The 26,056-nt window shown below is 45.4% G+C and overlaps 1 protein-coding gene across 3 annotated transcripts in view; it reads right to left on the reverse strand.

The window, feature by feature from the left end:
• Positions 1 to 25,311, reverse strand: part of AFAP1L1 (actin filament associated protein 1 like 1) — a 52,535-nt gene extending 27,224 nt beyond the window's left edge. For 2 of the 3 annotated variants that reach the window (XM_045576548.1, XM_045576547.1), the window contains exon 1: positions 25,073 to 25,311. In XM_045576548.1, the coding sequence (XP_045432504.1) occupies positions 25,073 to 25,088 (16 nt within the window). In that variant the 5' untranslated portion in view covers positions 25,089 to 25,311. The remainder of the gene's footprint in view (positions 1 to 25,072) is intronic. The other variant, XM_036423911.2, reaches the window with a different exon arrangement.
• Positions 25,312 to 26,056: the final 745 nt, after the last annotated feature.

Genomic DNA, 26,056 nt, shown 5'->3' on the forward strand with positions numbered 1-26,056 from the left:
AGACAGGAATGCTAAGACTATGGGGTGCAGTGGCAGTTTCTCTCTCTACACGTGGTTTTGAAATGTTTTGGCCTCAGGATTCCTTTACACTTTAAAAAATTACCAAGTACCCCAATGAGCTTTTGTTTTATGTGGTTTATATCTGTCAACTTTGGCTGTATTAAGAATTAAGACTGAGAGAGATTTAAAACACAAGAATACAGAGGCACATATCCCATTAGCCTTCAGAGCTACATGATATCACAAGCCATGTAACCATCACATGGCAAAAACTCCTCTGTACAGCCACGGGACAATGAGCATGAAAAGGCCTCATAAGGCCTTAGTACTGCATAATAGTTTTGACCATAGGGACTCTCTGAAAACATCTTGGGGACCTCCTAGCCATCCCTGCCCCACCACACCTTCTAGAGAATTACTGTTCTTTAATGAATGACATCAAACTTTTCAGACTATTCTTTCTAATAGTGTACATTCATTGGTTCCCATTATATTCGCAGAGTTGTGAGACCATCACCACAATTTTAGAATAATTTCATTACTCCCAACATCCCAGCCCCAACAGCCACTAATCTATTTATTATCAGTATGGATTTGTCTATTCTGATCATTTCATATCAGTTAAAGGAAAAGAAAAAAATACTACGTGGCCTTCTGACACTGGTTTCTTTCAGGTAGCATAAAGTTTTCAAAGTTTATGTAAGTGAATCGATATTTTATTCCTTTTAATTGGTAATAGTATTCCAGTCAGTTGTCCCCTTTGTCCCTTCCTTTCTCTCCCCTTTCCCTCCCTTTTTTTCCATCCTCTCTTTCTCTTGGCTGTGAGTTTTCAAGGATTTCTTCTTGCTGCACTCAGCAAGCGCCTAAGTGTGGCAGCATCCCTGCTTCTCAAACTCTCCTGCTTCTAACTTAAGGTTTGTTATGATGGTTTCTAAAGCAATACCAATTAGGTTGTGAGTGAGTTCTCTGCATTTAAAAACATGAGCTAGCCGAAACCAGTTCGGCTCAATGGATAGAGCGTCGGCTTGGGGACTGAAGGGTCCCGGGTTCGATTCCGGTCAAGGGCATGTACCTTGGTTGCGGGCATAACCCCAGTAGGGGGTGTGCAAGAGGCAGCTGATCGATGACTCTCTCTCATCGATGTTTCTAACTCTGTATCTCTCTCCTTCCTCCCTGTACAAAATCAATAAAATATATAAAAAATAAATAAATAAAAATAAAAACAGGAGCTATGGTATTCAGGCTTTGTAACACTTTTTGTTTGCTTTTCTCCTGGTCCTTGATGGGGTTCCGAACATGGAATCTTGACTTCTAAGTGTTTTTCGTTTAACTGAGATGTGACCATGAAAGTCCAAATAATGCAAAGGAGGCTGAGGGGATTGAGTGAATCTGGGTGAAGCAGAGGGGGCGCGAGTAGCTCCCAGTGCTGGTCCTGCCGCCTGGAAGGAGCTGGCAGGCAGCAGGTGGCAGCGGGAGCATCGCATGGCATTTCCTTCCAAAGTGCAGCTGCCCAGGAGCATGAGCAGGGGGTGGGGCGGGGGATCCGCTTGCAGGCAGGAAGCGGGTAAGAACGCTTCCCTAGAATGGAGCCGTTATCGTGTGTTGGGAGTTAGCCTGCATCATCTCATTTAATCCTCATAAACTGCGCAAGAGGTATGCTTTATTGCCATCTGTACTCTACAAGGCCAGAAACAGAGGCTTGGAGACATGAGATCATCCAGCCAGTAAACAGTAAGGCTGGGCCTTAAGCCCTGGTCTGTCCGACTTCAAAGCCTGCCCCCTGCTCCTGAATCCACCATCAGAAGACTTTGGCTCAGAGCAGCAGAGGCCAGGCTGGGGTGGGGAGCAGGCAGGCAGCCCCTCAAAGCCCTCCTGCTGAGGGCTCTGGGCTATGACTTCACTGGGGCCCCTGACCTGGGGGTCCCCTTACTGGGTGGGTGAGAGCCCCTTACTGTGGGTCTGAAATTCCTGCCCAGTGGGCCTCTCCCCACTGGCCCTTTGAACTTGAGCCCTAACTATGAATATCTTATAGAAGAAAAACAAGTAACTCAAAGCACACACCTGACTGAACAGTGGGATCTCATCCCAGAGAGAACCTTGTTCTTCAGGCAGGAAAGCTTTCAGCCAGGACACGGGTTTTCAGGGACAACACGGAACTCCCCCAGGAAGCTGGCTTTCAGGTGCAGCGAACACAGAGGTGCCTCTGAGGGCAGCTTTGTCTTTAAGGCCAGATAATCCAAGCCACAGGGATTTAAACCACAGAGAATTGGATTTGTAGAAAAATCATATAATGCATATGACAAATGGTTCTGCTAGGGCTCATACATTCCCAAGGCTCAAGACTAAGACTTAGCAAGACGGGGTGGGGTGGGGTAAGATATGTACAGATATAATTCCTTAATAAAAATAAAAAAAAGAGGAAAAAAAAAAAAAAGAGGAAAAAAAAAAAAAAAGAGGAAAAAAAAAAAAAAGAGGAAAAAAAAAAAAAAAAAAGACTTAGCAAGACTAAGACTCTCCGAGCAGGTTAGTTGGAAGGGCAGAGTCCCAGACCTGCTATCAGGAGAGTCGGATTCAGTGACCCTGTCCTGGGACCCAGGAATCTGCACTTTAACGCGCACTCCAGGTGATTCTGATGCAGGCAGGCCAAGGTCCAATCTCTGAGAACTACTTCACCAAAACACACACTGCGGGGAAGGTCTGTGGGAAGAACTCTCTCATTCCTTAAAAACATATCAGTAGATACCTGCTCCTGAGAAGACGGAGAGGCAAGGTGGGAAGAAGAGGCCCTACAGAAAATTGTAACTAGCTGGGCGTGGGGTCTTGCTTAGAAGAGCACAATGATTGGCTTTAGGGTCAGACCTGTGCAAATCAGAATTCCTGTGCTGCCATGTCCACGCTGCACAGAGTGGGCATGTTCGAGACTCAGCCCAGCTTTTCTCACCTGTAAAACGAGAGCGATAGCACCCGACCTCCTAGGCTGGGAGAACCAGGTCAGGCCATGCTTGGAAGCACTCAGATGGTGCTGTGCCTGGAGCCAGCAATCACTCCGTGAAGCTGTGGTACTTAAACTGCTATTCTTAAACTCCCCACAACAACACAGACTCCACAGTGCTGATCAGAGTACTCAGCAACAGATCCGCTGCAGCTGCTGTGACAAGTCCATGAGGACAGGGACTGTGCCTCAACCTCAGAAGATGCCCAGAGAACATTTATTCTGTGAACATGATTCTAACTCCCTCCTTTTAACAAGGTGGAAAGTGAGGGTCGGGGAGGTTGACTTAGTTATGGTCACACAGCCAGCTGAAAATTAAAGTACCTTGTGTTAAATCCAGTCCAAGTCATAGAGGAGCAGCGCTGTGTGCACCACCTGGGGCCCCTCCCAGCTCTGCCGTGGCCTAGCTGTGGGCCTCTGGGGAAACGCCTTAGCATTGCTAAGCTTCCAGTTCTTTGCCTGCAAACAGCGTGGGCAGTAACAGTAGCTGCTTCATGGAGATGGGATGAAGCGATGCTTGTGGCATTCAATGCACCCAGCAGATGCTCTATTCATTCATATGTGACTCCGGCAGCCTCAGGTGCAGTGGTAGGCACAAGGGAAGGGGTAGGTGGGGGCAAGAGGACACCAGGGGACTCTGCAAGCCCTGGGCCCAACACTGAGCTTGGGGTGCCTATGGCAGCGGATCCACTTCCCTCAGTGCTCACTTTCTAAGGACCCCTCCGTGTCAGGTGAGGGGACTGCATCTTCCATTTGGGGGGACAGTAATGCAACCCAGAAATCTCTGCCATCCTGTCAGGAAAGATCTCCTTCACCAACCCCTATTCCACCCCTCTCGTCTTCGCTCCTGGTCTAAATCATTCCTGCTTTCTGAGGACAGGCAGGGACACCAAGGACAGGGCTGTCTTTTATGTCTGAAGTTTATTTAGAGCCACGAATAAATTTCATTGATCTTGTTTGGTTTAGTTGAGCCTTGGGGAGATATAGTGAATCCCAATGAGGAAAAAACACAGGAAGAAATGGTTTAATCATTGTTTATAAGTCTTCAGTCTTTCACTATGTGGGACAGAAACCCAAGATGGGCGATAATTGTTCTCTGGGATGCAAAAAAGTTTGCCAAATAAAATTAGAAACGTTTTTAAAAATATATCTCAGATTAGGCCACAGAGTGCTTATTGTTCCTCGTGGATACCCAACCAAGGCTAAGATCAACTTTCTCTCTGCTTCTCCACCCTTCCCACCTAATTGAAATCAAAAGGAACAGAGCAGAAATTAAGCCACAGGCAGAAAAGCACTGTTACTTGCTGCCAGGACCTCATCCCCAGGCCACACCCCTGATGCGGCCTGAGAGTGAAACCCTCCAGAAACTGGCTCCTCACTGCCCCTACAGTTCCAGTGCAGGGAAGGCAGACTTATTTAGAGAACCCAAAGGTAATGAGTGTAATTTCCATGACAAGAGAGAAGTGAATCAATTAAACTTCAGCCAACCACAGAATAACAACCTTGGTTTTGCTTCCTACCAGGTAGGCTCAGAGGACACTCTGACTTCAGATTTCATCCTGGTCACCTTTCAGCCTGGAATTTACAAAAATGCTTGGAAAAGCTTGCAAGTTAGAATTTCAGCCACTGCAAAGCAGTGGGAGGAAACACAGTTTCTCCTTTGACCACCTCACTACTTGGCAAGCATCTTTAGGACAAAGATAACTCATCCTTCTGTGTTTTGATAATCAGAGGAGTGGCAAGCAGCGTGGTTTAAAGCTGGAAAATAGGAAGAGTTGTCAGGATGTGGTTTTATGAAGGGCCTACAATTTTTCTTTTGGTATATTCAATTTTCCTTTCTCATTTCTAAACAGCAGAGCAAAATAACCCATAAAGGCTCCTGGAGAAAGAACTAGTGCACTACCTAAAACATTTTTGAATATGATTTGAGAGATGTGTTAACGACCCAGCAGAGTAGTGAGGTATGACCCGTGATAGCAGTGGAGAGGCAGGTCTCCCTGGAAAGGAAAGCAGTGCACGTAACAGGTGTGACCTCCATGTTTGGTGGGGGAAGGGAAAAAAAGGAATCTCTCTGTGGCCTGCCACCCCTGCAGCCCTTCCAAAGAGACCTCCCCCCTCTGCCCCTCAGCCTCCTAACCCAGACTTTTATATGTGCTGTTCCTTCTGCGTGTTAGAGCTCCCTTCTCCTGAAACCAGTACTTTGGCTCTCAATTCACTTCTGATTTCCTAAGGGAAACTTTCCCTGTTCTCCGGACCACAACCATTCTCCTACTTATGCTATCATAGCACCATTCTCCCGTGGTACTTTTCATGGTGAAATGTTATATTTACTTATGTCTGTCTTCGATTAATGTCCGTTTCCCCTACATCAGTGGTCGGCACACTATTAGTCAACAGAGCCAAATACCAACCGTACAAAGATTGAAATTTCTTTTGAGAGCCAAATTTTTTAAACTTAAACTTCTTCTAATGCCACTTCTTCAAAATAGACTCGCCCAGGCCGTGGTATTTTGTGGAAGAGCCACACTCAAGGGCCAAAGAGCCTCATATGGCTCGCAAGCCACAGTTTGCCGACCACTGCCCTACATGAGCCTGAACTCCCTGAGGACAGGAATAGTGCCTGCTTTTGCTAGTGCCTGACACAGATAAGTGTGTATTTGTGGAATGAATGAATTCTTGAGGCAAACTTTTCTTCAGAGTTGATAAAGTATAATGACTGGTTAATGTGATCTGAAGACCATGTCTGTCCTCACAGTGGCTCAGCATAGTAAAAAGATGCTTAAAAAAGGAAAAAAGAAGAACCAAAAGCCCTGGGTAACAAAAGGAACCAGAAGCCTAACTGCCCAAGCTCCCCAAACCCTGTTTTGGTTGAACTTGTATCCCTCATGTGAGTATGGCTGCCCATTATTTAGTGATGCCCATTTTGTAGTTGGTGGATTTTAATCTTAACATAAACTAACATATATTGAGTGACCCAAAATACTCGAGTTCAAGTCCTATTGGCGCATTTCCTAGCTGTGTACCTTTGGGACACTTCCATAACCACCCATTCCTCATGTACATTGTCAGTGACCTGTGAGTATACCACCTCATCAGTGTGAAGGGGCCCTACTACATGAGAATGTCCCTAGAACAGTATCTGGCACATAGTAAGTACTCAATAAATGTTAGCTATTTATATTACTCTTTCATAATTATCATATTCTGCTTCAACAGAGTTACATGTATTATTTACATAATTTCATTCTTTTTAAAAAATAGTTTATTTATTTTTATTTATTTATTTATTTAAAATATATTTTATTGATTTTACATAGAGAGGAATTAAGAGGGACAGAGAGTTAGAAACATCGATGAGAGAGAATCATCGATCAGCTGCCTCTTGCACACCCCCCACTGGGGATCTGCCCGCAACCAAGGTACATGCCCTTGACCGGAATCGAACCCGGGACCTTTCAGTCCACAGGCCGACGCTCTATCCACTGAGCCTAACCGGTCCCAGCAGTTTATTGATTTTTAGAGAGAACGGAACATCGATGTGAGATTGGGCTGCCCCCTACATACCCTGAACTGGGGATTGAGCCTGAAACCCAGCCATGGGCCCTAGAGCAGGAATCAAACTGGCAACCTCCTGGTGCAGGGGACTACACCAAACTAACTGAGCCATACTGGCCGGAGTGGTAATTTCATTCTTATGACAAGGTAGACTAGCCCCATTTTGTAGGTGTGGAAACTGAGGATTGTGGAATGGGAAAAATACTGAGGAGCTACTAAGGGATGCCTCTCCCCATGCTCCTTCAGGATGCTACTTTTGTCTGTGTCCAGCTGTGGGTAAAGCAGCCGAGAAGCCCCAGCAATACAGGTGAGGCCAGTAGAATTGCCCCTTCACTTCTGGGGTGCAGAAATCTCTCCTTCCCCTGCCCACGGTCTCTTCCAAGTTGCTGCAGATCTACCCATCTGGAGCCATGGGGACATCCCACTTCCTTCCTTTGAATTTACAGGCACTTTTCTAAGTCCAAGAGAAGGCCATTGGAGGGGATCACACCAGTTGGACTAGCATTGTTGATCACTAAAACAAACACTTCCTGTTGTCTCAGAGTACACAGGGGAGACCGTGGTTCATGGGGCTGGAAAAGAATGAAAAAAGAGTAGCAAAGAAATCCCAGCTGCAATGCCAGTGCCTCAGTGCCGACTGATTTCCAGGAGTTAAATATAGCGCTGGTGTGAGGGAGGGCAAGGGGGAGCGAGGTCACCTTGGAAGACTTTCGTGTGTGTTAATTAAAGCTCTGGCAGGAAACTGAATATCCTCTATGCTAAAGAGAATAGTACAAGTTTGACAGAAACACAAAATCCCAAGGAAGGGAGGTGGTAAAGAAAGGTTGGAAGATTTAGGATTTGGCATAAGGATCTGGTTTGGGTTCTAACTCCTGCCATTTACTAGTGTTGAATTTGAGGTAAGTCAGTAGCTCCTCTGAGTGTCATTTTCCTATTCTGTAATGAGGGGTGTAGAATCCCCATGTGTAGGTCTGTGCTAGGGGGCATTGGGAATGGCTAGGAAAGGGTTTGTCAACCATGGGGATTATAATTAGGGATAGTAGAGTAGTACAATTCTCTCATCTACTGGAAGACAAGGAGGCCAGAAGTCAGGGAGGTCACAGGTCAGTAGAGAAGCAGGTGGTAAGGCAGGGTGATAGGGTCAGTGAAAGCCCTGCATCTTAGTGGCCTTTCTGGCTCTGCCAAGCTACTGTCATCCACCAGCAGCGCCTTCGCCCTGGGCACCAGGAATTGTAGCTCCCTCTTCAAGGAGCATTTTTAGACAGGAGGGGGTGGGGCAAGCCACCGACCTCTAAGGAAATAACTTCAGGCTATGGGACTGGGCTCTCCCAGAATTGTTCCTTTGTCTGCCAGTTCCTCCCTGTTTAGTTCACAAAGGAAATGGTTCCAGGAGGAAGTGGAAAACTGTGACACACACATTCACCCCCCCCCCCCCCCCCCACGCAACATGGCAGCTGTTTCCACTTTCAGCTGTCCGTACCACCTCCCTCATCCGAAGCTAGGAAACAAGCAGTCCCATGGGTGGCCTGGGAGACCCAATGATGAAGCAGGTAGTGCTTTTGAGATTGTAAATGATGTTCCAGATGTTGTGCTAAACATTTTGTGTTGATTACCTCCTTTAGTCCTGGTAATGACCTGTGAGGTCATTTGCCCTGTTTTACACATGAACCAAGTGAGGCTCTGAGAGGCACAGTCGTTTGTCTAAAGTCACATAGATAACAAAACCAAGATTCAAATGTAGACCTAACTCTAGAGCCCAAGCTTCCTGGTGGCCATCTTCTTCGAACAGGGATTTCCAACTTTCACTGCTGAAACCAAAAGTGAGCACCTCATGACCATGACCGTTCCCCACTGGTGTCCGCTCACAGGATGGGCACCTGGCCTGAGCCTACATGGGGCTGGGCTTTCTGTTCCTGAGAAGTTTGAGTTTGAGGACCCATCTCACCAATAGCCTGGGGCAGACATCAAGAACAGCTGGCTAGGGGTATGCAGATAATTCTGATAATAATAAGGATATCCAAGAATGACAGAGAACATTTATTGAACACTTGGCACCGTGTCTGACCCTTTTTTTACAAGTAGGGTTTCAGGTAGACAAAAATTGGGTTAATCTCAATTCTTGCTTTATGAGACATTGTCATTATCATTCCATGCACACTCCTCTTTCAAATAGTTATTTATTTACTTAGTTATTTTTGCTAATGTGGTAACCACCCACAAATCTACTATTCAAAGCAAGCCAAGATCTGGACGGTATCTTACATCCCACTATGATCCCATGCTTCTGTGTCCCCCACCAACCTACTAGTAGCTGCCATCTTAAATGCTATATTTTTCACACTCCTGCCTTCCCTTGCCTGAAGTGTTATTGCAACAGATGAACCTGTAAACGTTTAAACATTTTTAGTCATTCTTCACTTTATTAAAAGGGCATAATGTTATGGGTGATCTTTTGTGAACTTTTTCTTTACTATTATTATACAAACAGTTACCTAGTTGTTGCCTGCCATTGCATTTATTCACTGTTTTGTGTGACATTCCATGGTGGGAACATTCTCCATGCCTAATCTTCTGTGCCGACTACTTCATTTAAACTTTGTAGCAACCCTATGTCACAGGAGCTCTTCTCATTCAGTTTTACTGACAAGCAGCTGAAGCCAGGAGAGGCGAGGGACCTTTCTGGCAGTCAGAGGTGCCAGGTTTGAATCTTTCTGGCTCCCACTTACACCTTACTTACACCTTTTTTTGGTGTAGAGCAGTGTTTCCCAAACTTTTGACATATGTGTACCCCTTCTATAATTTTCGTAACACTGAGTACCCCTCATACTCATGAGAATGCAGAATTAGGTGCAGCTAAGCACAGTGCAGTGCATATCCCCACCAAACTCTGGGGCAACGCGTACCCCCACCAAACTCTTCCCGTACCCCTGGGGGTATGCGTACCACACTTTGGGAAACACTGGTGTAGAGGAGAGAAAACAGGAGCTACAGTCAAAAGCCTGGGCTCCAGCCGCAGCTCCACACTTACTGGTTGTGTGAGGGCAAATGGCTTCATGTCTCTGTGTCTCAGTTTCCTTCACATAAAAGAGGGTGATGATAGCTGTCCTGCCTACCTTTTGGGCCTATTGTGATACGCAAATCCGACAAAGTGAAAAGTAAAGCACGCTGTACCCTGAAGTTTTGTAAGTTGGTAAACTGTGGTTAATAGTATAATGTGCCATCTACTCCCTTCTCTGCAGTCAAACCACAGAACCTGTGTAGGATTCAGGAGATGAGAATGAACAGAATCCCGCTTCTGAAAGGCAAAGGTTAGACTGATGATCAGCCCATAGAAACCTCAGTGTTATAAAGAACCAGAAAATCATCCATAGATACTTCAGGGAACATAGTATATATTTGTCTTTATTATATTCGATGGGTCTTTTTAAAAATTATGTTTTTCTCATCTATTTTCAATATCTGAGACCCCCACCTACCCCATTGTTCTTTTTCACAGTATTTCCTCTCTATGGCTCTCAGCTGTTATCCACTACTAGCTTGGGCAAGTTGCTTAACTTCTCCGTGTCTCCTCATCTGTAAAATGGGGTTAGTAATAACTCTATACTTCATAGGGTTGTCATGTGGACTCAGTAAGGTAATATATAGAGTGCTTAGAGCAGTTTCCGATACATACCAAGTAGACTATTATTGTTATTTAAATGTTCTCCTACTCCCAACTCATCCTTGGGAGTTGATTTTGATACCACTTTCCCCAGGTCAATGGTTCCCACTCGCTTTTTGGCCATGCCCCACCTAAGCATCTCCAAAATCTTGATCCCCCCACCACCGTGATGTAATTATTCAAAAAGTGAATTTCTATTCACATGGAGGAAGCCTAAAAGTCCATTAACTTGTTCTAAACAAGCTTCCAAAGAACATGGCATCTAAAAAAGAGAAAAATAAAAGAATGAAAGGACAGTAGAAGTACTGAGGAAGAAATCACTAAGAAAATCCTAATAATAATAATATGAAGTGATATGAAAAAATAGCAAATAAAGTTTCAAAATATAATAGAGAACTGAAATACATAAGTGTGTCACCATATATGCTTACAAACTGTATACGAGGCCCCTAGAACCATAAGAAATGCAAAAAATTCCCTGTTAATAACTCATTCTTGAATTGCCCCCCTGTGGGAACCACTGCTCCAGGTGGTCCATCCTGCTTTCCTGGACAGGTGAGGTCATCCTGTTACACCCTTCAGAGCAGATGACTTGTTCTCCTCCATTAAACTGTGAACCATGAGGGCAGAGGTGATGTCTGATTTAATACCTGCCACTGCTACCCAGTGCCTGCACAGTATATAACAGGCAACTGGGGAGGGATTAATTGACAACCCTGAATTCAGAGAAAGAATCGAAGACTAGGGAGGGGGCTATAAATCCTACCTATGACAACTGTCTCCAAGAGCAGAAGGGCTCATGTGTGTAGGGGATAAAAGGGGAGTGTGGAGCACTAGGTCACTGGGGGCACTGGAGGGCAGAAATATGAACTAAGAAGAAGCAGATGTCCCTTCCAAGAATTTAATCAGAACAGTGGGTAGTTAAGGCACTAGGTGACTGGGTGAAAAACACCCAGAATCATGTTAAAATCTCATTTTAACATGAGAATTGTGATAATGAGAGCCCTGACCTCAGCGCGCTGACATATATTATCTCCCCTTCTGCTCACCTCAGATAATGTACAGAGTGTTAAGCATTGTGCCAAGCACAAGAGTCCTTCTGAAAAGTTTGGTTGTTACTATTGATGTTGGCAGTCACAGGGGATTCAAGTGTCACCCAGGGCTAGCCTAAATGTTCCAGGTAGGAGGCTAAAGGTCAGATTCAAAATGGCCACCTTGACTGCTGCCCAGGTAAGAAGTCCCTCTCTTCCTTCCGTCCCCTCACCTGCCAAAGCCTCCCACTGCTAACCCTGGATTTGGTCTGGGCCAGGCAGCCAGGAATCCAGTTCCTAGGGAGCCCAGCCATCCTGGGGCAAATCCTGCCTCCAGGACTAGGGATGGGGACCAAGAAAATGATGGTTGAAGGTCCTAGAAATGGATGTCTTGAGTCTTGAAGAGCCCCAGACAAATGCCTTCATTAGACCAACCATTCTCCACAGTGGACACTATTGAACATGGGCAGAGTTTGAGGTTTTCTCTCTCCTGTTCTTAACTGAAACATGAAGGCCAGTTACTCTTATAGTCTGCTGCTCACCTGCAGTATTTGCTGAAGCTCCTAACGGGTCACCTCTTTCCAAGCTCCCCCCTGTCTACTCTGCAGTGAGCTCACTGCTGGCTTCAGTTATTTCCCCAAATGGCAACACTTAGCATAACCCCCACCTGCTCACACCTCAGCAAGAACTCCCTAGGGCCAGATACCAGTTTCCGCTGTGACACAGGTGAAGAGCTCCACACATGCGTGCAATCCCTGTGGTTTATCCCAACTCCTTTGTAATCCCATCCTTTGGATGGGCAGTTGGGGGTAAGCCAGAAGCTGAGGGAAAGTGTTACTGAAAGAACTTGGATTCCATTCTAATTCGTTAAGAAAGGCAATCATTTACAAAGCTGTATTTTAAGCATTAGTTTTTTGTTTTTTGTTTTTTTAATGCTTCCTAGTGCTGAGCACTTTCCTTGCATGAATTCAGTTATCCTCCTGGGTAGGCAGGAGATTATCATCTTCATTTTTAGTTGAAGAAACTCAGACTCAGGATTAAGTGGAAGGAATAGAATTGTGATTCAAACCCAGGCAACCTGACACCAGGGCCAGAGCACTCAGCTCCCACACTCTGCAGTCTCTATTATTAGTTACACACTGAGCAACACAGCCTCTCAGGGCCTGGGGCACACCAAGCTAAGGACCTGGAGGATCCGGTCCCTCTCTTGGGAAGGACTTTAGAGGTCCCATTTAACCTGCCCCTGCTTCCCCAGACTGTAGGTACGCTGACCCTGCTTGCACCCTCAGCACGTTTCCGTGCCTTCCTTCCAGTCTGCCATTTCCTCCACCTGCAGTGCTACCTCTGAGATTCATGGCTAGAAAGTGTCCCTTGAGCCCTCTGTTTTTTTATTTTATTATTATTTTTAAAATATATTCTCTTTGATGGATAATGACCAGGTATGAGTTCATGACTAGAAACTAGTGACCAAGTCTTACTTTCTCTGCCTCACTAGCAGGTTCTGGGGTACAGGGACCCTGAATTTTTCCTCTGTGACCCCTCAGAGCTGCACCTGGTCGCTGGCGAGAGGTGAGGAAATGCAACCCGCCTCTGGCTTCCCAGCACCCTCCTAGATCAGTTTTCTTCTTGGTTCAAGTGGAGCTAAAAAAAAAAAAAAATCCCCTTCGGTTTCTTATCAGCTGGATCTGCTCTCAGCAAACCCTTCAACAAGAATGGGCAGGAAGAATAAATATTTATTCTACAAATGAATAAATCTGATTCCATCTTCAAAAGAAAGCTTTAGTATAAATTATCATAATTTCTCCATTCTAAGAGGCCACCGATTTTAAGATGTCTTATCTATAATATTAAAAAACTGCTTTTTTGGGGAAAACACACAGAAAGAGGAACAAATTAATATATCATTTACAAGCTATGTTCTGATTTGTTTTCAAATGATAAGCGAAAGGTTTATTTAGAAAATTATAGAGGTAGTAGGGGCGAGTCAGCTGTATTGCACAGGTTCAGGAAACAAGTTACAGAAGAAAAAGAAGCTTAGGAGAGAGGAAGGCAAAGGCAAAACGCCTAGGGAAGAGAAAGGCCCCAGCATGCTCCTGAGGGGGAGAGCACCAGATATATTCTGATTTAAAAAAAATATGTCTTGGTATCAATGAAATTTAAAAAATATAGTTCAATTCAATTTTTATTTTCTTTTGGCTCTGTTGGTCTCTTGACCAAACCACTGTGAAGCAAGAGCAGATATCGGCAATGTGTCCTGGCCAAGTCCCAGCCCTGGATCCCTGTGGGCTGCTGGGTCAGTGAGGGCATGTCATGGCCATCCATGCACTAGTGGCAGCTCTGAGCCCGCATATCAGTGGACAGGTTTTTTCTCCACAACAGAGATATGTCTGCGCTCTACTGATACCTTATGACCACATTAGTGGTGCCATGGAAAGCCAACTGGGAACTGGTCATGTGACCTTAGGCAACACGCTGCCCATTGGGCCTTGGTTTCCCCAGTTGTAAAATGAGGGGCCTAGGATTAGGTGGTTTTCAAATGCTGTTCTGACGAAGCTGTGGCATCTATGTAGCTTCCTTAAGGGCTGTCTCGGGAGTAGGAGGGATGCCGTGGGCTGTACTCAGTGTTCTCATTTCTACTTCACCCAAAGCAGCTCTATTGCTTAAGATTTTGTTTGCAAAGGGATTCTGGGGCTAAAAGTAGTACAAAAAGCACTGGTAAATGGCCTTCTGCCAATGCTACTCTTAAATACAAACTCCTGTATGGTCTAAGGACAATGCTTCATTCCTCAGTCTGAACACACCCTCAGAATCCTACTCACCACGTGCTTCACACAGACACGCCCAACTCTACATTCTAATCCAGAGACTGGCAAACTTTTCCTTATTTTAGGCTTTGCAGGCCAAACATGACCACTATGACAACTATTCAACTTTGCCATTGTAGTGAGAAAGTAGCCATAGACAGTGCATAATGAATGGACATGGCTGTGTTCCAATAAAACTTCATTTACAAAAAGAGGTGGCAGGCTGGAGTTGGTTCACGGCCTGAGGTGTGCAGATCCCTGCCCTATAATACTTCGACCTGACAGGTGAAGAAACTGAAGTGCAAGGAAGAGATTCAAGGAACTGGTTTGTTTGGGATCCCCGTCTCCCGGGCAGTGAGTGCAGGTCGCTCCCTCGCCCCTGCATTGCTCACTTAGCCGTGACTCCTACCCTGGTTCTACACAGCTGAGGGAATGGTGCCTGGGAAAGGCACGTGCCCACTTCTCCCTCTCAGGAGATCAGCTTTCCCTGGTTCCTAGAGGGCTATAAAAAGCTGGAGCTCGCCTCCTGTGGGACCTGCTGTCAGAGCTGGAATGACTGCAATGCTGCCACATTCTGCCCCCACTGTAGCCTGACAACTGTGTCAGGGAGATGAATCCTGCCTGGCTGGCTCTGCATCTCCACCTTGACCTGGGTGCGGCTGGGATTCCTGAATGGAATTTTAGACGGAGCACAAACCCTTTGGGGGCAGTCTCATTGTTAATTCCAGGAGGATCAGAGCTTCTTGAATTCTAAATACCAGAACTCCTACGGCCACAGCAGTAATGTGAAGGCTAAGAAATCAAATCTCACTGGCAGCTGCCTGGCCCTATTGTTTAGATCCCTTTTCTCTCCCCTGTTTCTTGGCAGCCTTTCCGCCCCTGCCTTGAAATATTTACCTGATAAGTCCCTGCAGTTTCTCTAAAAGGCCCTTCATATACTGACCTGGGAATGACTCTTCAACATTCATGGAGAAGCAATAGAAAGCAGTGGTAAAGGACTTAAGTTTGAATGTAAAGGACTTAGGGTAGGCAGGGTGGTTAAATAAACCTTTCTAACCACCAGTTTCTTCATCTGTAAAGTGGGGAAATTGAAATATATACATATAATTAAATTTATAACTATATATAAAAAATGTATTTATAATCATGTAATGAAAATAAATAACAGAAAATAACTTGAAAGTGCATGAGGGGACAAAATCATGATAAACATTTCCATTGAATTTCCTTGGGGGGATGGCAGGAAAAAAATATTATAAATATATTAATCATAGTCTATGTATTCACACACTGACATGAGCCATAAATACCTCTCTATAGGGGCTGTACTCATTAGCCTACCATATTTTTGTCAAAAACTATAACATTTAAAACAAAGTTGTGCTTATATATTGACTAGAGGCCTAATGCATGAAATTCGTGCAAGAGTAGATCTTCCTTTCCCTGGCTGCTGGCACCAGCTTCCCTCTGGCATCCTGGACCCGGGCTTCCCTCCAGCAAAAAAGTGTAATATGCTAATTAGACCAGATGTCCTTCTGGATGACCTTCTGGACGAAGCTGAGGCTGCAAGGGAAGCCCGGGTCCCAGGTGCCAGAAGGAAGCCAGTGCATACAGCTGGGGGAAGGAAGGCCTACTCTTGCCGAATTTCATACATCGGGCCTCTAGTAGATAATAAAAGCCTAATATACAAATTGACTGAAAGATGGAATGATTGGTGGAATGATTGCGTACTGACCAACAGGGGGCAGACGCTCAACGCAGGAGCTTCCCCTAGCCCACAGGCCCCAGGCTGGCCAAGATGGGTACCAGCAGGGGCCCCTGATGGCCCTGCTGGTCGCCTGGCAGAGGGGTGCAACTGGTGGTGGCGGCAGGGGGCAGGGTCAGCAAGCAGGCAGCGCCAGGGCTGCCAAAGCAGGAGCCAGTGGGGGGGCCCCATATTGCCCCACAGATTGGCCCTGATTGCCAGCCAGGCCTAAGGACCCTACCCATGCACGAATTTTGTGCACCAGGCCTCTAGTATATTGATAATTCATACTCACGCCCTATCTGTGATTTTAGAAAATGGAAGCTACACATTGTACAGACACTCAGAACTCATAGCAATATGCAGCATTTTTGGATGGAATTTCTCCTGCAATAAAATTAATGGCATATTTTATGGACATAAGGCTAAATTGCTTCAACTTCATGCTTGTTGAGAGGATTAAATGGCTCTACATACACATGTAAACTGCCTGAGTCATTGTGAACACTCATTGGCTATTATTATTAAACATCTGCTCTGTATTAGACACTGGAAATGAGATGGAAAGACAGTTTAAGACCGTAGGACTCATATATACATGGAGGATGCATTTCATTTAATGCAGTGAAATCTTCTAAAAGAGGGTAGAGGGCCCAGCTGTTGTGGCTCAGTGGTTGAGTGTTGACCTATCAACCAGGAAATCGAGGTTCGATTCCTGGTCTAGGCACATGCCAGGGTTGTGGACTCGGTCCCCAGTGGGGTGTGTGCAGGAGACAGCTGATCAATGATTCTCTCTCATCATTGATGTTTGTTTCTCTTTCCCTCTCCCTTCCTCTTTGAAATCAATAAAAATATATTTTTTAAAAAAGATGGTGGAGGTAACCCAAAGTCAGAGAAGAGGTCAATGCGGGTATGTGGCAGGGGGGTTTTCACAAGGAAGTCTCTTTCAGGGAGGCAGAGAAGCAGAATCATTTTTTTGAACCTCATTTTTTACTCTTGTCCAATGGGAAGAATGCTTTAGCTGTCCATTTCACAGGACTTTTGCCGAGTTGAGAGAAGCCACAGGGGAGAAGTTAAGGGCTGGAAGGGTCCCCAGAGGAAGGGTTTTAGTGGTCAATTCTCTGTGTGAATTCCTCTTATCATCCAGGTTCCTTATTTTTTTTAAAAAAATATTTTATTGATTTAAGAGAGAGGGATAGAGAGTTAGAAACATCGATGAGAGAGAATCTTCGATCAGCTGCCTTCTGCACACTCCCTACTGGGGATGCGCCCGCAACCAATGAACATGCCCTTGATCAGAATCAAACCTGGGAACTTTCAGTCCGCAGACAGACGCTCTATCCACTGAGCCAAACCGGTTTCGGCCCAGGTTCCTTCTTACCCATAGCAACCCCCCAGGGAATGAATACTGAATGAGAGCATGTGTGACCTCCAGAGGTTGCCAGGCTCTGAAGGAAGCATGCTATGATGCTCCACACCCCTGACACTAGCCAAAATGGGCAGAACTGGCAAATGTGAAAATGCTTCTGAAAGTTAAAAGCTTCATGAAAATGTATGTTCTCATACTGCAGAAGGGCATGGATGAGCCAGGACTAAGATGTGGGATTTCTCCTTCCAAGTCCAGGTCCATTTCTGGCACTGTGTGCTGGGATATTTATTGGTGTGGGGGGCTTGTCTTCTCAAGCTAGAGTTCATATTACCTATGGCAGAGTCCATGGCAGAGGCAGGGCAGGTAGGGAAGGAGAAGCCTCTGGGTAAACACAGTGCATCTCTGGAGGAACATTGCACAAAGATTTTGGGGTGGGAGTGTGTTCAGATACACAGGGTATCCCTCAAAATGTATATACACTTTAGCAGCTGATGGCTCAGTTTTGAAGATGAAATGTATTTTTAATAAACACTGCCTTGATAATTATTCAAAATGTGTGCATTCATATTTTGGGGCACCCTATATTCTGAACTATAGTAGAAAATTTGCTTGGATTTTTAAAGTTGAAGTGAGACATTTCAGAAGGCTACTTTGTGTAGCAGACCCAGACCCCAGAGTCCCACTTGGTAGAAAAGTGTGAAAGGCAGTGCTAGAGTGAGCAATAGGTGTTTGATCAGGTTCAAGGGTCATGATAGAAACAGTGTATTGGAACAATAAGGAATCAGACTCACCTAGGAGCTTTGCAAAAAATGCACATTCCCAAACCTCCATTGATCAGACCCATTGTAAGATATATTTTCAGTAGGCTTCATAGGAGATGATTCTGAGCCCAGCTGGACTTGAGAAACACTGCTGTAGACAAATTAGGAGTAGTCCTTAAAGCAGGCTGGAGAAGACCAGAGTAGAAAGAGGAAGCTCCTATAGGAGATGACAGTATATAGGAGAAGAAGCCATCTAAGATATGTTTTTCAATAAAAGTCAGTAGGATTCAGAGTCTTATTGTATAAAGGATGAAGGCAAAGGAAATGATGAATAATAATTAAGTTTATGTTTCTGTCCCTAAAATGAGAATCATTGAAATGGAGAAGAAGCCTGGAGCTTAAAGGGGCCATATCCAATTCCATTCTGTGAATTTTGTTTCTCCCCTTGTTTCTTTTATTCATCTCAACAGACATTTCTTTAGTACCTACTATGTGCCAAGCATTAAACTAGGTGCTGGAGAGAGCTGTGGATTGGTCAGAAAGGTCCTGCCCTCACAGAGCTCATATTAGCAGCTAATTCAAACCCACAATTAATTGTGATTGTGAAAATGGCAACCAGTGAGAAAAATAGGGTGCTAAGAGCACTTTGAAAGGGAGATGTAGTTTTTGGAGATTGGGAAAGATTGCCTTGAGGAAGTAATGTTTGAGCATATTACTAAGGATAAATAGGAGTTAACCAGGTGAAGGTACAAAGGCCAGTGTCGAGAGCCCACAGTAAGAGATGGACAGGGCCCCCAAATAAGTTTGTGACAGCCAGGGAAGAACCTAGAGGGCCACCACAAGGATTGTAACCTATTTTTTAAGAACATTGGTAAACTACTGAAGGTTTAAGCATGATCAGATCTATAGTTTTAAATTGCATCAGTTCCTCTTCCCAAATTACATCCACAAGCAGAGATAATTTATAAGTCCATTAAAATCTCTGATATAAGGTATTCTATTCTATGTATATAAAAGGCTAATATGCAAAATGTCCTCTTGGGAGTTTGGGAGATCAGGAGCTCAATCAATTGCTATGATGTGTGCTGACCACCAGGGGGCGATGCGGAATGAAGGCCCCCATCGGCCATGATCACTGGCCAGGCCTAGGTACCTTACCTGTGCATGAATTTTGTGCACTGGGCATCTAGTATTTAAATAAAATATGAATGCTTTAGGTTGAAGTATACACTCCTCAAAGTCCTGTTCTCTATAATTTGCAAAAGGGTCATCTCTATGGAAACACTAAGAATATTAACTGAGAGGTGTTCTTGAACTATATATTACTGTGGTCCCACAGGAGCCATTCTATGGCTTCTCTGATTTGTGACCATTCAACCTCTGCTTCATGATGTCCCTGAACAACTCCAATTTATTATTGATAACTCTTCATTTGTATGCTTCTCCTAGGTCGAGCCCAAATTCAGCGTCTGTTTTACTTCTTGAATAGCTTTCTGGAGGACTGATCTCTACAGGACTGATCCTAGATCCCCCCTTCAATTTTAGTGTAATTCACAAACAGCTCCATTTCCTTCAGTAGCTCCTCACGTGGTTGTGTTGTTAGCAGAAAAAGAGAAACAGGAAGGGTCATCTGATTTGGTGGTGAATAAAGTGAGTTCAAAATTGGGTCACTGGGAGGTTGGGTTGGGATCTCCGAATGGAAATGTACCACAATCAGGAGGTAATGCAGGAGTAACTCATGGCTGAAGATGGACATTGAGAGTCTCCTCTTAGAGGGCTTGGTTTTCTACAGAAGTGAGTGTAGAGAGTGAGCTGAGGTGGAAGGGGGGTAAGAAAAGAGAGGGGCAAGAGCCATCAAAGAAGAAAAAGCAAGTGAGCCAGAGGGAAATATGGGACATAACTATGAGTAAGCACCCAGCATGGGCCAGACACTGGTGCTGGGAAAATATTACCACATTTCAGTCTCTTAGTGCTGGGTGTCATTCTTGCTGCTTTACAGATTGCTTAACAATACTTAGTTGGGTCACTTGCCTTAGGGCAGGAGAGGCAGAGGCCATGAGCAGGTATAACCTTGGGACTGGGGGATGGTAAAGGCAGAAAAGGCTTCCTGGAGGGATAGAGTAGTGGCTATTTAACCTAGACTTATTTGATTCCCAAATCAATGCTTTTTCTCATCTCTTTAAAGTTGGAGAATACATTTAGAAAAAAGTAGAGGGCCAGCAGAGCTACAGAGAAATCCGGGAGAGGAGACTTCGAATAGGTTAAGGTTAGACAAAATAGAAATCATTTGTAACCCTTAAGAGTGGGCTTTCAGCAGAAGGTGTGGTTAGAAGTGAGATGGTAGGGAATGAAAGAGTGTAGGAAGGAAGCAACGAGTGATCATTTATTTGAGAAATTTGGCCAGAAAGGAAGGAAGACAATGCTTAGGGGTGGCGGATGTGTGTGTGTGTGTGTGTGTGTGTGTGTGTGTGTGGTGTGTGTGTGTGGTGTGTGTGTGTGTATGTGTGATTTTTTGTGTAGTTGCAAGTTTTTTTTTTTTTTTTAAGGGTAAGAAGGGTATGAGAAGCTTATGATATTCAAAAACAAGATTGTTTTTCCAAACCAAAGATCAGAATGGAATAATGATATGCTTTTGGCAGAGGGTAGGGAGGGAAGAACTTACTTGGCAGGGTGCTCATCCATGTGAGAAGGGGTGCTTGAAACTGATATTTGAGGGAGAGGCAGAAAAAATCCTGACTAAAATGGAGAAGCCAAACATTAGGAAGACTGACTGGGACAAAGAAATGGAAGTGGTGCCCAATGACCAGCAGAAGCCTTTACAGGGAAGAGAGTGAGCTTAAATGCCATGTGACCAGATATATCCATTGCAGAGGGTGGCTAAAATACAAGTACAATAATTATATTTGATAAATATAACATCTATCACTTATTGAATATTTCATAAGTGCTAGCTTTTCTCATGACACTCCAAATGCATTGGAACTGGAGTTTATAGAAATTAAGTAATTTACCTAATTCATACAAGATCAAACAGGTCAAAAGTTGCAGTCACATTCAAACCTTAGTTTGTCCATTCTCTGACCCACTCAGTTCTACTGAGTTGCCAGGCTGTTAAAGGTGATCTCACAGATGTTTGGATGGAAAAGATGAGTTTGGATGAGTATGCCTTTCAGAAGGACAGTAACTGATAGAAGTGGTGGAGGGACTGAACTCGGATGTCAGGGAAGAGGTTTGGGAATTCACAGCCATGGGGACAGGCTCATCATAGAGTAGCTACAGGCTGGTGGGGCAATGGAAGCTTTGGATAGGGAAGATGTGGCTTTCCTAATCACCTCAAAGCTGATCCAACAGAAGGCGAAACACAGTTAGAATGGTCTTCTATTTTCTCTTGAACAATAACAGTTTTACTTAATGAAAAGCAGAGCTTCAAAATATTTCTTTCTTTTTTTTCTTTTAGAGTAAATTCTTTTAAAAAATATATTTTATTGATTTTTTACAGAGAGGAAGAGAGAGGGATAGAGAGTTAGAAACATTGATGAGAGAATCATCGATTAGCTGTCTCTTGCACACCCCCTACTAGGGATGTGCCTGCAACCAAGGTACATGCTCTTGACCGGAATCAAACCTGGGACCTTTCAGTCCACAAGCTGACGCTCTATCCACTGAGCCAAACTGGTTTCAGCATCAAATTATTTCTTGAACTGCCCAGTAGACAATATGATTGCCAAAAGATATAGAATGCAGCAAAAAACCTCCCATCTTGGGTTGAATTTGATTAACGGAAAAATAACTAGGTATGAAGTGAAAAGGAAAAGAATCTTGGGGAAATCAATGACTTTATATGAGCCAGGCAGATCAGAAAAAAACCTTGGCCATTAAGAAGGAAAATCAGAAAAAATTTAGACCAAAGATCTTAAAGAGAAGATGGCTTAAGAACACTGGAAAGTTCACAAAAGCAAATTGTGAAGACACAACCACAGTCAGTAGGTATGGATATGTAGAATAAATAAGAGAAAATGGACACTCAGAAATGTCAGTTGAATAGTGGTCCAGTTATTGAACTTGGATTTGCAAGAGACAAGCACCAAGAGGCTCCAGAATCAGAGAAGTTCATGACATGGGTCCAGTCTCTGAGTTATACAAAAGCTGACCAAAGTAGGAACTCAAAAAGTGTCATTAGAGTCAGACCAGCATGTGGAGGGACCAAGTAAAGCAATCTTATTATGTTAAATCTGATTTTAAAAGATTGTAATTATCATAAGAGCCAGCATTTACTGAGTGGGTCCCATGTTCTAGGCATTGTTTGAAGTTATTTCCCATGCACTTAATATCTACAACAACCCCAAGAAATAGGTATCATCAGTATTCATATTTTATTCTTATATAAGGATAAGTTAATTACTTGTCCAGTAGAAGGTGGTGTATTAGTTGATAGTAGGGGTGGGGAACATCCAGCCTGCGGACCCGTAAGGCCTGAGAAAACATTTGGTCTGGCCCTGTCAAGCCATTAGGGTTGAGTTAATTAAATGTTTGATCAAATATAGCAGGCAGGATTTTAAGTTGATAATTTTGTATGGCCCTCGAATGATGTTATAAATATCCAAATGGTTCTTGGCAGAAAAAAGGTTCCCCACCCCTGGTGTGTGCAGAGAAGAGGCCATGTGAGGACAGAGTGAGAAGGCACTTGTCTCCAAGCTCAGAAAAAAGGTTTCACCGTAAATCAAACCTGATAGTATCCTGATCTTGGACTTCTGACCTCCTGAACTGTTTAAACCAGCCAACCTGTGGCATTTTGTTATGGCAACCCTAGCTGTCCAATATACCTTACCTGCCAAGCCTGCTTTCCTATGACGGGGGGAATAATGATTAGAGCCTGATCATTGCGCCTATCCCACCACTTGTTCCAAGAGTAGCCATGTAAAAAGCTGAGCGTGGTGCCTGGTGCATAGTAAGAGCTTGATGATTTCAGTTGATATTGTTGTTAATACAGAAGTGTGGTTTCCTCACAGTAGCCTGGCCAATGATAGCCCTCCTCCCCACATGTAGGTATGGGGTTGAAACTGGACCTGCACTTCTGAAACCTTTTTGAGAACGGAAGAGTACGCACACACCCTCTTGGGGGCAGAGGCACAAGAAATGTTTGCTGGAATGATTTTTCAGGTCTCATGTTTTATCTTAAAAGCACATACAAATTTTGCATTCTAATTAATACTTAGTCATGTTCTGCTGATAAAGTGCAATAATTATCATGGCAGGCAATTACAACTAATAACTGGGCCTGTGTGCCCCATCTACTTTGCTGGCATTTTGAGAAAGCCTTTATAGGTCACAAAGAACTTTTCTGATGTGAGGACTTATTAATATCCTCTTTTAAAAAAAATCAGCATTACAGTTAACCTGAGGTGCACTGTAAATTATGTTTCATGTAACTAACTGAACCATTGTTAGTGAGCTCCTACTGTGTGCCAGAGTATCATCTACTTCCAGCCTTCCAGAAGCTCACAGTGGGGCAGGGGAGGTACATGCTAACAGGTAGTTGGATAACTTAGTTATGGCCCATTGTGATGAGAACTGGGAAGGAAAAGGAAAGTTAGCCTTGGAAAGCCTGCAGTGGGGGAGAGGGTCAGAGCCTTGGAACATTCTGAGTCCTAACAGATTCCCGGGAAGTCCAGCTTCCTGGGGAGTGTGCTCCGGAGGCTGCCTTCTGAAGTGAAGCCTCGGTTATTAAGTCCTTACACTTGATCTTAGCCAAAAGGCCGAGAAGCGATTGTTTATTAAGTATTAAAACTAAGTGAATTATTGTCACCCTTGGTGTGTCTGAAGAAGACATAGTCTGCTTTCCGTAATTCTGGATTTTTGTACCAGGGCCTGACAGGGTGGAATTTGACAATTGGCCGGCGGGTGTGTGTGTGTGTGTGTGTGTGTGCGCGCACAGCTAATTGGATGGGGGAGCTGTGTTCTGCTTTATATGTGTTATGTGGGAGGTGGGACAAAGGAATGAGGGACATCAGAGGTGCGTCTTTTCTCTTTCTCATTTTCCTCCCCTGCAAGTGTGGCTACTCTATCCAGACTTGTCTGGTGAGAACTGCTTTATAAATCTTGAACTGGAGCCAGGGGTCCTCTGCAGCCCTCTGAACTCTGGCTTTATCTGTAATGCGAGTGCAGGGGAGGCTGCCCATGCACAGGTCCCTGCCCCCAGTGCCCTCCTAATTGCTTCCACACCCCTGGCCGCTCCTTCCCCCCTAATGGCCTCCGCACAGCACACAGGAAGACGGAGGAAGTGTGAAAGATGATTGTAGGGAGGGGGAAGAATTTTCCATTTAACCATAATAACAAGAATAATAATGCCCCACACGCACCAGTTTATCAGGTGTATTCACACAGGCGGTCTCTTTGGATCCCAGGGGGTTTAGGACCTTGGTGTCCTAGCCTCAGACACGGTCCCTATGTCCAAGCAGGCCACCTCTTTACAGCCTCATGCTCTTTGAGATGTCCAGGCCTTTTCTTAAGCACAGCCCCTACTCTCTTTTCTCAGGTCACTTCTAATTTCTGCAAGCCCCGACCACTTCTATGAGAATGCTATCAAATACACTCATCTGAGAGTTCAAGCAGGAAGGGGTCTGGGAGCCTCTGGCACCGGCCCAGAGAGCAGAAGGGATTGGGCTAAGGCCACACAGCGTGTCAGGAACAGAGCCAGGGCTCAGCCACGGAGAGAGCCAGCGCCTGCCCTTTCCCTCCCAGTGCCCTGGGCAGCTGCGGGCTCCATCTCCCCGGCCTCCCCCAGGCGCACAGTGGGGTCTTGCATGTGGGGTGTTGCTGGACTATAACCTGTCAACCTTGGTGTACCCCTCCTGAGGGAAATGGGGTGGAAGAGCCCGCCGGACTCGGGAATCTGGTGGGGGATTCCTTTAAGAAGTTAAGACTGAGTGCACGAGACACTGGTTTTACACACAGGAGACCACTCAGCTCCAGGACCGACAGAAACCGGGCTGCCGGGGACAGCAGGAGGCACCTGCACACGCAGCCCCCGGCCTCCCACTGCCCGCCCCACCGCCCCACGGTGCCTCTCCCCCCACCTCCTCGCTGGCCTCCTGTTCGCCCGGTTCTCCCTTCCCCGCCCCGCGCAGCATATGCGGCCTTGGCGGCTCCTCTTACCCCGGCCTCGGTCCATGGCGCGGCCAGTGATCGCCGCCGGGCGGCCTGGGCGCTCGGTGCGGGCTGCGGTGGCTCCGGCGGGGCTGGCGGCGGGCGGGCTGCACTTTCCAGTCCGCCCCGCGGGAGCGCCCTCCGTGCGTCCCCTCCCCCAGACAGGATGCCTGCCCGGCACCCGCCCGCCCCTCCACGCCTCTCCTGGAATAGCCGGAGCACGCCTCGCCCCCTGGGCCGGTGGTGTCCCCTGTCCCGCACACGCCCGTGCCACGCCCTCCTTCCGCAGCCCTCCCCGCCCCTCCCGGAGGACTCGCTTTCCGGTTGCTGTGTTTTCGGTCCGCTGGACCAAGGAGGTGCTTGTTCTCCATTAGCGATGGGGGGCTCACTATCGTATCTCCCAGCCCATCAGATTGTTGAGGCGCGTTAGGACATGCCTCCGCCTCCCTCATGGAATCCAAACCTCTCTCTCTGCGGCGGCATCCGTTTCCTGGCTTTGGGTTTATCATCTTCAGTGGACAAGTCTTTCCTGAGCAACTTCTAGTGCCAGACAGTGGAGCAGGTGCTATGCCAGTGTCCATAAGGGTGTGAAAGAGGAGTGGAGTAATAATAATGAAAAACAATACCTTGTACAGAGGCAGAGAAGTGAGGAAGGGCCTGAGAAAGAGCATCCTGCCCTTTCCTGGACTGGGGACTTTTTCTTTATTGCTTTTATGGGTAGGTTGAAATTAATGTTGGCTTTGCAAAATTGCCCGGGCAGTTTGTTTAGTGTGCCTGAGAGCACTTGGTGGAAATGTGGTGTAGTGAAAAACAACAATGGGATTTGAGTCTGAAACAAACGTGTGTGTGAGGTCTTACTCCACTACTTTTTAAATGTGTAATATCCAGCCTTTGAGGCTTGCTTGCTCATCTGTGCTGCAGGAAACCTCATACTGGCCTCATAAGACTGTTCGCAGGCAAATGAAATGATGCTACAAGCCCACTTTCTAAACC

This window comes from Pipistrellus kuhlii, unplaced genomic scaffold (genome assembly GCF_014108245.1).
Source record: "Pipistrellus kuhlii isolate mPipKuh1 unplaced genomic scaffold, mPipKuh1.p scaffold_m20_p_8, whole genome shotgun sequence".
Lineage (NCBI taxonomy): Eukaryota > Metazoa > Chordata > Mammalia > Chiroptera > Vespertilionidae > Pipistrellus > Pipistrellus kuhlii.